The 12,334-nt window shown below is 37.2% G+C and overlaps 1 protein-coding gene across 1 annotated transcript; it reads left to right on the plus strand.

Moving 5' to 3' along the window:
* Positions 1 to 1,428: 1,428 nt before the first annotated feature.
* Positions 1,429 to 12,330, plus strand: LOC104161605 (choline transporter-like protein 1; the record flags this gene model as incomplete). Its single annotated transcript, XM_009700099.1, has 7 exons — positions 1,429 to 1,594; positions 4,764 to 4,920; positions 5,165 to 5,248; positions 6,313 to 6,450; positions 8,212 to 8,448; positions 10,000 to 10,080; positions 12,313 to 12,330. Coding segments are annotated over 7 exons (881 nt in total), but the record flags the coding sequence as incomplete, so codon positions are not given.
* Positions 12,331 to 12,334: the final 4 nt, after the last annotated feature.

Here is a 12,334-nt window from a genome sequence, read left to right on the forward strand (position 1 = left end):
GAATTCTTTAACCCTTTGGTATCACTTCACTGGTATCAGTTAAACAAAATCTTTGTGCAAATAGGGCTAGATCTTTTCAATGCAAACCAAGAGAACTGAAAAAGTGTTCATAGAATCATAGAATGGTTTGCTTGGAAGGGACCTTAAAGATCGCCTCGTTCCAACCCCCCTGCCATGGACAGGGACACCTTTCACTACACCAGGTTGCTCAAAGCCCCATCCAGCCTGGCCTTGAACACTTCCAGGGAAGGGGCATCCACAACTTCTCTGGGCAACCTGTTCCAGTGCCTCAACATCCTCACAGTGAAGAATTTCTTCCTTACATCTAGCCTAAATCTTCCCTCTTCTGGTTTAAAGCTATTGCCCCTTGTTCTGTCATTACATGACCTTGTAAAAAGTCCCTCCCCAGCTTTCTTGTAAGCCCATTTTAGGTACTGGAAGGCTGCTTAAGGTCTCCCAGGAGCTGTCTCTTCTCCATACATTATCTGTGTATGAGGAGAAGTCCACACTTACGAAGAGCTTGCTTACTAAAAGAAAAATTATTTCAACAGTTCAATTTATTCACAAGAAAATACTGATTTTTTTATAAAAGCGTAAAGGCATAGCTAAGAAGGTGGAGAAGGTGCTAAGTCAATGCTAAGTCAAAACAATGGTTTTTGAGGTAAGCATTTTATACCTGTGATGTTACTTTCAGTATTTTTCTGAATCTCATCAGCTGTTCACATAACTGTTTTATAAGATGAAACATCTCAATGTGGGTTAACACATTGAAACAGAGCTTATCCTAGAAGGGTTCTGACATGTACTGCCAGTCTCAATGCATGATATTGCTGTTCAGATTAGACAAGAGTCAATGGATTTCTGAATGCATGAAGTCCTATGTTTAGAATCTCTAAAGCTGCTTCTTAGGTCTATAAATACCTTTTAGAGCTACAAATATTGTTGACAGATACAGAAAGACTTACTGTAAGGAAAAGTGATTGTTAATGTTGATATCTAGGTATAAGGAGCTATGAAGTTTAATACTGATTCTCACTGTATGAATAATATCAACAGAGCAACAGACTAAAATTAAGACTGACTGAAGCAGGCTTCTATTATGTTTAACTATAAGAATTTTTGCTACTTAGTGGTGGTTAGTTTTGGAAATTTTCACCATATGACTAAAAATTAAAAGAAGTGTTGCAGGATTTTGACTATGCTCCAAATATTATTTTTTTTTAGTGTTTTTTTCAAATGCCATTATACTGACTGTCTCAAAAACTGTATCTTTCTACTGAACAATATTCTTAAACATGACATTTATAACTGTTAGTAGAAGCTAGAGGGGCTCTGATGTGGCTGGTTATGAACTGCTAATACCATATGCTTCCTTCTTTCTGAGTTGACGTAAGCACCATTTCCTTTTTTACCCTCATTTATTTCTAGGTAGTCCTGTCCCAAATGAAGAAGGAGTTGTTGAATTTCGGATGGTAGGTCCTTTGAAATACATGTGGTGGTACCATGTTGTGGGACTCATCTGGATCAGCGAGTTTATCCTAGCCTGTCAGCAGATGACAGTAGCAGGGGCTGTTGTGACATACTATTTTACAAGGTAAGGACAACTTAGCTCTACTGTGAGTAGCCTAGAAATTGATTTAGCAGAAATAATGAGGGAACTTTTGGGGAGAATACTTGCTTCCGTCCTGAAAGCTGGAGAGCAGTTGAATTGTATTGACTTTTTTTAAATCATGTCAAGTCCTAAAATAATCTGTTTTGCTGGTTATAGATGGTGTTCGTGATATTTAGGACTTGAAGTCTTGTTTGCCTTGTAACCTGTGCAAATTGTATGGACATGGATGGTTGTTTACAAAGCAGAATGCACCTGGAAGGTCATCTGTGATGCTAGTAATTAATGTTGAGAAGCTTGGTAGAAATTAAAAGTTATCAAAAGCAATTGATTATTGCAAAACAGTGCCCTTTGAATTATTTACAGTGCTTCATTTATCTTTCTTACATGAGATTACTTCAGGTCTTATTAGATTCATCATTTACTTATGGATTCTGACAAGATCATGTACAAACAAAAAGTGATACAAAATATATGTGCATTAAAGCTCTATATTTCATTGCTGTATTTGTGTACTAAATTGTGTACCAGGCCATAGTTTATACTGGCTATTCTGCATGTGTCTGCTAGCTGTTCGGGAAGGCAATACTAATTGTTAAGCAGTGGTTTTACCAGCCTTCAGGCACAAGAATTTTACTTCACAGAGGTAAGAAACTGATTTCAGATTTGCAAATTTAGCTTTGGGGTTTTAGTCTCTAGTATTTGAAAACTTTTCTGAAATTAAAGTTGCTTAAGATTTACCTTAAATAAAGTGAAAATTAAAGTTCTCATTTTAGCCATTTAGGACCCATTTTTTTCAGAAAAAAACGTGGTATTGGATGCTTTGCTAGTATTTCATGAGCATAAATGGTACTTCAGTGATCTGAAGTATTACATTTTGGTATGTAGAGCAGAACTATGGCAATATTTTTGGTAAGGAAAAGAAACAAGTACACTAATACCTGTTTGTAAAAGTATAGTTTAATGAAGCTGCTCCACATGTTATCCTAGATCTAGTAGTTCATGATACATTTCTTCAAGAAAAAAACACCACCCAAAACCCACCACATCGTTGTTCAGGAACTAGATAAGTAATTTTATTTCAGATGTTCTCAAAGTCTTTCCCAAACAATATAAATACAACTCGTCTGGATAAAAAGCAGTATGAGTAGAGGATGTTTACAAGATATTTAGGAAAGGTGGTTTACGTAAGAAAGGAAAACCAAGATGTTGGAGTGATGCTATCCCCAAGAAAAAAACATTAGTATCCTAAATACATATGTAGTTCAGTTAGGGGGTTTTAGTATGTGCTTTTAGCCTTTCATTTGAAGAATATTGTATATAAAAATTTCTAGTGATACCCAGAAACTACACTCTGTTCTTGCCATATGCTTTTAAGAGTGTTTTTGAAAAAAATAGGTTTTTAAATAATGCATGCAGATATTTTTCAAGTGCGTGATCCAGATTACAAATGACTAATTGGTTTACCTTTTTAATTGAGACTGTTATCTGAATTACATTTGACTACTTATTTGCCCTAGTCTTTAAAACAATATCAAAGGCAAGGAATTAATTTATTGTGCTAACAGAAATTCTGGTATTTTATTAATGATGAAGTCCTCCAGTATACCAATGAAATACATCTATGAAGTTATTACAAGATGTTACAGGGATGTAATCTTGTGAATAATTAAACTAGATTGAGTAAAGAACTAGGAAAATACAGAGAAGAGAGGATAACTTTGCATTGAAATAGATCGCTTAGCAATGTGTATACTTCATCTGTAAGTTTATATATCTTCTATCACATGAGGGTGAATCATTTTGCTTTTAACTGTACCCTATCATTTCATAACAGGAGTTTTATTTTAAGTAAGTAAACACTCGTTTCTCCCTACTGTTGTCCTTTTTTTGCATTTTAAGGTACAATTTGAATCTGGAAAGTGATTTAGTAAGAAAGGAAAGGGCATTAATTTGGTCTTCCCTACTATTTTGCATATTAGCAGCTTTCCACAGCAAATGAGATGAAGTTATCCATGGATAAATGTTCTATATGTGTTCACTGTTCATTCACCTTAGCCAGATGGATTCCTTTCAATTCAGGCAGTAACAGACCTCAAGGTGTTCTGCGTTACAGACTCTGCCCTCAGTTGTATTTACCTCAAAAAGAGGAAGTTGGGTTGCCTGGGTGTAAGGCTCAGACCATTCATGTGATTGTGCCCAAAGGGGAATAGAATTTGTCTTTATGAGCTGTAAAAGTTAATTGGAAGAAAATACAGGGTAAACCTATTTTAATCATTAACATTTCAGGATTAAGTTGTGCAGATGTTAGTTTCATGGAATGAAGACTCTACTTCTTTATCTTTTTTTGAATGAGACTCCCATGAATGTAACTTTGTCCCAAGCTGGGAAGATATTTTATGTTTGGAATGTTAGGACTTGTTCCTTTAATATGCTTATTACTATGCTCATATTTCTAATAAAGAAGAAGAGCCATTCTTTAAATGATGAATAGAGCTGTTCTTTGAGAGATAAATAGAAGCGGCGTCCTTGGTAAGAAATTCAAATAAAGGCTTTAAGAGGGAATTGCTTCAAAACTCTGAAAGTGAGTATTCATCTGATATTCTAGCCACGTTGCAATAAAATAGCTTCTTTTAAGGCTTAAGACTTGGTTCCTTGAGGATATAATAGCTAAATCAGAAATGTAAAATATCTTGAGAAAAGAATTTACCTAGTAAATAAAAATAGTAATATCCTCTCCAAAGTCTCCACAAAGACCTCCAACAGAACAGGAGAGAGGGGGAAGGCAAGTTTATCAGTAGTCCAAGTGAAAAAATGCTAGCATTATTTCTCACTTTTTTGGAAGATTTTGAATTGAACACCATCAATTGTAGTTTTACAGAAACTGCAAGTTGGTGATAGCGGTAATGCAGCCAACTGCTACTAAGACTACCCTTAAGAAATACTGATTCCTTATCCTATTCCTATTACTGCATTAGAGCCAAAACTGTGACTTGTGCGGACTGTCAGTGAGGAGTGAACAATATACCCTGAAACCTAATACAAGGATAATACATTCCTTTTGCACATTATTTTATTGAGAATTTGTAACACTTCTAGATGATATTGCATACATACTGATCATTGTACTTTATTCTTTTTCTCTTTTCAACAGGGAGAAAAGGAATCTGCCATTTACTCCTATTCTGGCATCTGTTAATCGCCTTGTTTGTTACCACCTAGGAACAGTAGCAAAGGGGTCTTTCATTATCACACTAGTGAAGATACCACGAATGATCCTTATGTATATTCATACACAACTCAAAGGAAAAGTAAGAGAAATAGATTCCATTTTCTTACTGAAACTCAAGGCCTGACATCTTTACATGTTAATTTAGTATGTGTGGGAGGCTGGAAGTCTTGTTTTGGAATATTTGGTCTTTAAAGGACCATGGGACCAAGAGGGACTGCTTAAGTTACCAAGCTGGGTATCAGTTACTGAAACAGAAAGGAATATTGTTTTCTTAAGATCTCTTGGTTTTACTCTTTGCTTTCTCACATTCTGGGCTTTCCTAGGAAAATGCTTGTGCTCGCTGTATGCTTAAAGCCTGTATCTGCTGCCTTTGGTGTCTAGAAAAGTGCCTGACCTACTTAAATCAGGTAATATTTCCAATATTCAAGTTTTATGCAAGGGCTGATAATATATATATATATATATATTCCCAGAATGAAGTCTGAGGCTGACATGTAATGTATCATACTTTGGAACTGAACTTGAATGGCGTTACTTCAGTCTTGTCTCCATTACTGAAATTATACTGCACATCACTACATTAGTCTTTGTTTACATTGCAAAAGTGAAAAATAGCCAATATTCATCTTTGTGAACATGATATCTTGACTTTGTAACAATTTGTTTAGTGGCTGGAGATATTCCCCCTTTTGTGCAGTCTGTCAGACTACGTCTGAGTTTCAAAATATATTTGCTATGAAAAGAGAGTGAAGCTTTTCTTGGTGAAATATTTAGGGTTCACACAATTGAAAAACTGTACTTAACATCAAATTGTCATCATTGTCTACAAAGCGGAAAAAGAGTTGCAAGTTGTGACACACTGGCTGGTCAGACCCCTTTGTAAAAGAGGTTTTATTGGCCTGTGGTTCCACCTCTGTTAAGTACATCTGTGAATATCTCTCTAATATCTTTTTCACCGTTGTTCATTTTTTTGCTTGTAGAAATATAGAAAATAAAATCAGAAGAAACTGTTTAAAAAATGCCAATGTAATCCTTGAAAATTGTCCTGGCTAACCTTGAAAGCAGTCTAGTGAAGTATCTAAAAATTATCTTGGTGGACTTGTATGACCCTCAAACTCTTTTATATTTCCAGAATATTTTTTCTAACTACTTAATTGCTGTAGTTATGCCACTGCTCCTCTCCTCCTGCAGAGAAACTGCAAATTCTGTTTAATTAGTTTTTTGGAATAACCTTGTTAATGCATAAATGATGAGGAAGGGAGGAGAAAAATAGTAATTCTCTACCTCGTATAGTCTTCTGTCAGCTGGTACATACTGCTTGATTCAACAACTCTCAAGGGAATCTTTGTTTCATTAATATCATATGACTTATGTGACTTACTCAGAAGCTGGATCTTCCCCCTCTCCTCCCCCTCCCTTGTCTGAAATATCTGATCATTCCATGAGTAAATCTTCAATCTCCTTTTCCCAGAACGCATATACAGCCACAGCTATCAACAGCACCAACTTCTGCACCTCAGCAAAGGATGCCTTTGTTATTCTAGTGGAAAATGCTTTGCGAGTGGCTGCCATAAACACAGTTGGAGATTTTATGCTGTTTCTAGGAAAGGTAGGTCTGCTGTATATAGTTGTAATGGACTTATGTAGTAGCAAGCTTTGCTTAGCAATGGCTTGCACCCGAAATACAAAATGCCTTTAAATTCCTGTTTCATAGCATGCACTTTATCTCATGTAGCTGCACCATATCAGGAATTGACTCTCCAGGATAGAGAGGATGAACATTTGATCCACTTGTGTTAAGTAGAAGTGATTAGAAAGGAATAGCTGAAGATGATGACACCTTTTGCATGATTTTTTTTTTTTAGAGAGTCAAGAGAAAAATGATTAGAAGTTCAAAGTCTTTGATTGGTTTTGTGGTTAAAACCTAGAATTGTAAGGAAAGGAATAATTTCCTCTAAATTCTGGTTAGTAAGGGCTCTCCAGGTTTATGTTGAAAATTTACAGATTATTGATCACCATTTATGACAAAATTGGACTGGAAGGTAGTACAGAAGCCTGCTATGAGGAACCGCCAGCTTAAGCAACTTAAGTTACCTCTACTCTGAGAATTAAAAGGAGACTAGAATAATTGCTGTGGTCAGTCAGCTTTTTGGGTCTCCAACTAATGAAGATATACTTTATGGAAACTTAATCCAGTGAATTGTTTGTATTCTTTAAAGGATTTTGTGCCATTATTTACTAAAACAATTAATATCAAATGACTTAAATCACCTGTGCCTAAGCATTCGGACACTGGTTGGACTGAACTGTCTTCCCTGTCACATCCCTCTACTTAATTCAGAGTACAGCGGGCTGAACTTTTAATCCAGTCATTAAGTCAATATGATGTGAGAAGAAATAAACACATAATGAAGACATAGGTCCTTGGGAGACCATGAAAATACTTAATGTGGTTTTATGGAGGGGTCTGAAAGGTGTTAGGAAACATCTCGTGAAAAGACATCTTTCAAATTAATAGAGAAATGCACGGTTGACAGTAATGTTAAAATGAACAGTGCAGCATATAAAAAACAGTGTCAGCTAAAACAGTGCAAGACTGACAGCATGTCTCCTTTGCCAGTCCAATGTGGTATTTTCATAATACAGTAACGCTGTCCTATTTTACAATTTTGGGTTTATAATAATGGGTTCATAGGAATAGGTTCAGAAATGTTCAAAATTTTGAGTGACCGCAACAGTTGTTTTAGTCCTTTTGTTATTCCCAAAGACCAAACTGGTACCGAGTGAAATACCTCTGAGGGCCTCACACATAGTGTAGTTCTGTGGAGACTGTTACATGAAATGCCTCGCATGAATTCTGATCTACTTTCCCCTGTATGGAGATGAGACAGAGATAAGACAAGCTTGAAAGTTGTTTCCAACAGAAAAATGGAAAACATACCATCCTCCTAAGACATACCTTCCCTTCCCAACCAAAAAAATCCAATTGCACATTAGTTGATTGGTAGCGTCAAGTTCTGGGATTTTTATAATTGACAGGATAAAGTTCTTTTTTACAGGAATATTGTATAACACTAGAACTATAAGACAGCAGGATATACATGTGATTTGCTCTGAAAAATACCTTTTGTGTTGAAGGATGTGTTTGAAACTATTCTGATTAGCACATGCTTGACCAATGGATAAAATGTCATTTACACCCAGGGATGCGGGGAATCCAGGAGGTAAAGATGTCATTACTGCTAGCATCTGTAACCTCTAGTTCTAGCCCTGGCAGAGCAGGAAACATGGAGGTTAAAACGAAATCAAACCAAACCAAAAATATCAAAAGGCTTCTGCCATTAGGGTTGTCTACTGTTTTCTTCTTCAGGTCCTGATTGTCTGCAGTACAGGTTTGGCCGGGATTATGTTGCTGAATTACCAACGAGATTACACCATCTGGGTGCTACCACTCATCATTGTCTGCCTCTTTGCATTCCTGGTTGCTCACTGCTTCCTTTCCATTTATGAAATGGTTGTTGATGTCCTTTTCTTATGTTTTGCCATCGATACAAAATACAATGATGGGAGCCCTGGGAGGGAATTCTACATGGATAAAGTTCTCATGGTAAGTTTGCCCTTGCTCTCTAAGTCTCAGGATATGGTTCCATAAAATGGATATTTTGAAAGTGAAATGAACTCACTAGCTGAGTTTAATATGGTAATTTTTTTTACCTGGGTTACCTTGCTGTCTTTTTATGGCTTGATCAGCAAACAGTGTGATCTGATGAGCATCAGATAAGTAATGATGCTTCCTTCCGTTGGTGTCACTGGTATTGGCTTCTATTTGCTAGCTGTTGGATGAGCAGTCGTCTTGCAGAATCATACTCTTGGGTATCATTTCTTGTAAATGATACAGTGCAGAATGGAAAGAAGCAAAACAAGGGGTAAAGGCTTAGGTTTTATACTTTCCTAAGAAGGACCTCCTTTGGGATGTGAAAGATTAAAAACATCAGAGTATTTTACCCCACACATAGATAGTGACCACACTAGAGTTTTTCTTCTTTCAGACAGACACCAACCAGAATTTGACTCTCAGTCTGTCATGCACAGAAACAACAGGTTTTATGTTCTGTCCTGCAGCCTAGATGCTATGTCGAGGCCCTTTGTACAATTCGGTTCTTACTTGTTTGTTCCATCTTATTCCCTGTTCACTCTAGCTGGAGACCAAGAGGTAGAAATTCTGCTCCTCAAACCCTTCAGTTTGTTGTTGAGTCAGTAATTTTCTTTACAGTGTTTTTAAGTGGCAACTGTAGAATATGTCCCTGTAAAATGTACCCCCACGTGTAGGCTAGAGGAAGACTCTCATGACTTCTTAGCATAATTTTTTTTCTGACTACTTGTTGGAAAACAACGCCAAGAATTCAACGTTAAATTTTTGGTTAAACACTACAGAATCTAGAGCATCTAATAAATAAAATGGTAGTGGATGAGTTGCTTTTTAGCACAGAATAAGAGTAAAATACAGCATGCTGTCTTGGAAGACAGCACAGGTAAGTCATAAAAGCATTGTGGGTTTCTTTAGTCAGTAGTTGATATCACAAAACACCAGCAGCTAAAGTTTACTGAAATTTTCTACAGAATGCTTGCCTTTAAGAGAAGAAATTACATAAAATTCAATTAGCACCTTTGCTAATCTTTGTGAATAGGTGATGGTGGTCTGGTGAAAAATTTAAGTTTGAATTGAGGGAAGTTAGGGAAATCAGCAAGACCTTGCAAGTAGTCGTCTCCAAGTGCCTCTGTTTACTGGAGTTCTAACATTACACACAGTTCACAGGATAGGGTGTAATAACCGGGATCTCTGGGGTGTTTTGTTGGCTTTTTTTTGCCAGCCACCCTTCTACCTTCCTTCCCTATAAAGGAGAGTATTGTGTGGTAAATGTGAAAGTTGTAACAGCACACAAGGCAAGTATCTGTCTGACTTCCAGAGTTAAATGAGGGAGACCCTTGTGCTATTGGCAGGCTTTTTTGAGACTTTGTGGACAAATCTGAGCAAGGGAAGTGGGGGGAGCAAGTTGTATTGACATTTTGAGCAGTTACATCTTGAAGTTTTGTCTTGAGATTTGATGTTTGGAGTCTGCTCTAAGAAAGCACTTTTCACTTCACTACTGTTTTTCAGGAGTTTGTGGAGAATAGTAGGAAATCTATGAAAGAAGCTGGCCGGGGAGGTGGAGCTGAGGGCAGAGAGCTAAAACCAATGGTAGGTGCAGATGAGGAGGTGGCGATCCTCCAAGAGTTTCACTTTTACTTCTTCTCCCTCTTTGTCTTTACTGACTGCACTTCTTCAGGAGAAGTTTTTGTTCTCTGTATCACTCAAGATGTTCTGCTTTTTCTGTTTGTGAGCTTGCCTATCACATGGATGGCAGAGTTTTTGTCACAGCTGAGACCATCTCCTGTAAAAGTAAGATGAAAGGAACTGTGTCATATGAAACAAATGCTGCATCGTTTCATTAGGGTTAGTAGTGCATGCTATGTGGTATACACAGACAACCCCAATTGCTAAGTACTCTCAAAATAAAATGGCTCTGGAATTCATTGGGCTATTCTGACTTTAATCCTCTTTTCAGCTCTGAGCTGAACAATTTTTGTTCATCTTACGTTCACCGTAAAAGCCTGAAGAACACTACTGAGCACATCCATTGTTGCAAAGTAGGACCAGGCATTTAAAGCTCTCACCAAATTGTTCTATGCAGTGCCAAGGAATTGGATACAGTGATTCCTTTCAACCTGCTCAAATGACATTTCTCCCAGTTGTTTGTTTTTATTGCCAACTACTTATGTTGCTTGTCTCTTGTGTGCTCTTTCCATCTCGCACTGTCAGATACACAGACAGTGAACAATGCATCATTTATGCTTCTGCAGCCTGTTTTACTTATGGTGTGCCTGTTAGAAAGGCATTGCATGTCTGAGTAGCCTGGAATAAGGAACAGCTATACTTGGTACAGATAACAGATAGGAGGATGAGTTTGGAAGGTGGAGAACTGAGAGCGTATGATGGAGAACCAGGCTGGGCAAGGTATGACTTGTCATCGTGCAGTATGACTTTGTGAAATAAAATATTTTTCCATCATTACTTTCTCAGAGTATTTGGGGCCTGACTCAGTTGCTTGCCACGGGGGCAATTTTTTGACCTAATGGAATCTAAACAAGTGTATGCTAACAGTAGATTTTTTTTTTCAATGATGTATGTGAAGCCATGTTGCATGAGCACTTTTTGACCAAGCTGGAGTGGGTTCCTGCGGTAGAGTCGATAGATGTGTAGCTTTGAGTGTTTTGCTATTTCGTTATAGCATACCAGTTTCTAGATTTGCTTATGCCTAAATGCTGCTGTGTTTATACCTCTAAAAAACTAATTCTATGCTCATTTACTGTTTTCTTCTGGGAGTAATTCTAGCTGTTCAAACAGATAGTAATGTTGGGATTTTCACAGTGGTCTAAATGCTGTAAATGTAATGCTGCCATTAAAATGATTGCGAATTGGGTGTGCAAACCTTCTAGTCATGTGCACAAAAAATTTCAGTCCAAAATTGTATTATGTTAACCTCTGAATTCGAACAACTGATTTACCTTAAGTGGTTTTCCACTTATGCTCTCGTCAGTGCTAGCACAGACCACTACTTGACTGACTAAGGCTTGGGTGTTAAAACCTTTATTCACCTCCCTTTGTAAAAGGGCAAACCAAGTACTTGCAAGTCAAGGGTGGTCTTGTTCATTTAGGAACTTGACTTTAGGTGCTTGAGCATGGCACTGGCTGAAAGTCCTCTTAGGACTGCTGAAGATGCTGAGTACTTGGGACTCAGCCTGAGTCTCACCTGCTGAATTACTCCCAGTTTTGCTGCTCATGTGATTGTCTTGTTTGGAACTGATTAGGCCTTGTTTTCTCAAGTGATCTTCCATTTTGGGGCATTCAGTTCCAGTTGAATAGATTCTGAAATACAAAGATCTCACTTCCTAACAAGGACAGGACACAGCAGTTACCTCCATGAAATTTCTGATACCTTTCCCCAAAACATTGATAAAGGCCTCTAGTTACATCTGGAATAGGATCATTCATAAGTCTCTTCTGTACTAGTACCACCTATAGTCCCAAAATTGGGTGTCTGAAAATTAGATTAATTTTTCTTTTTTTTTCTTCTTTTTTAAAAATAGAGTCTTTACTGTTTTGCTTCAGTCTCCTTTAAGTGCAGATATTTCTTAGACATGACAATTAGTTCTGAAAGTGAAATGTCCTAAGTTTAGTTGTATTTTAAATAGGTATTAGTAGCAGAGATGAGGAAACATTCAGGACCTTCTGTTCTTGTATCAAAGCACAAGAAAAAAGCCCCAACTTTTCACACTTCTTTCTTTATGGTTTCCAGTGACCCCTTTGACTCAGTTTCTCCTTGTCCTTTGGCATTTGTCTAAGACTGAACTATATGACTTTGTTTTCTAGGCCTCTGGAGCAAGTTCATCTT

The sequence above is a fragment of the Cariama cristata genome, unplaced genomic scaffold, assembly GCF_000690535.1.
Source record: "Cariama cristata isolate BGI_N322 unplaced genomic scaffold, ASM69053v1 scaffold25855, whole genome shotgun sequence".
In the NCBI taxonomy this organism is placed as follows: domain Eukaryota; kingdom Metazoa; phylum Chordata; class Aves; order Cariamiformes; family Cariamidae; genus Cariama; species Cariama cristata.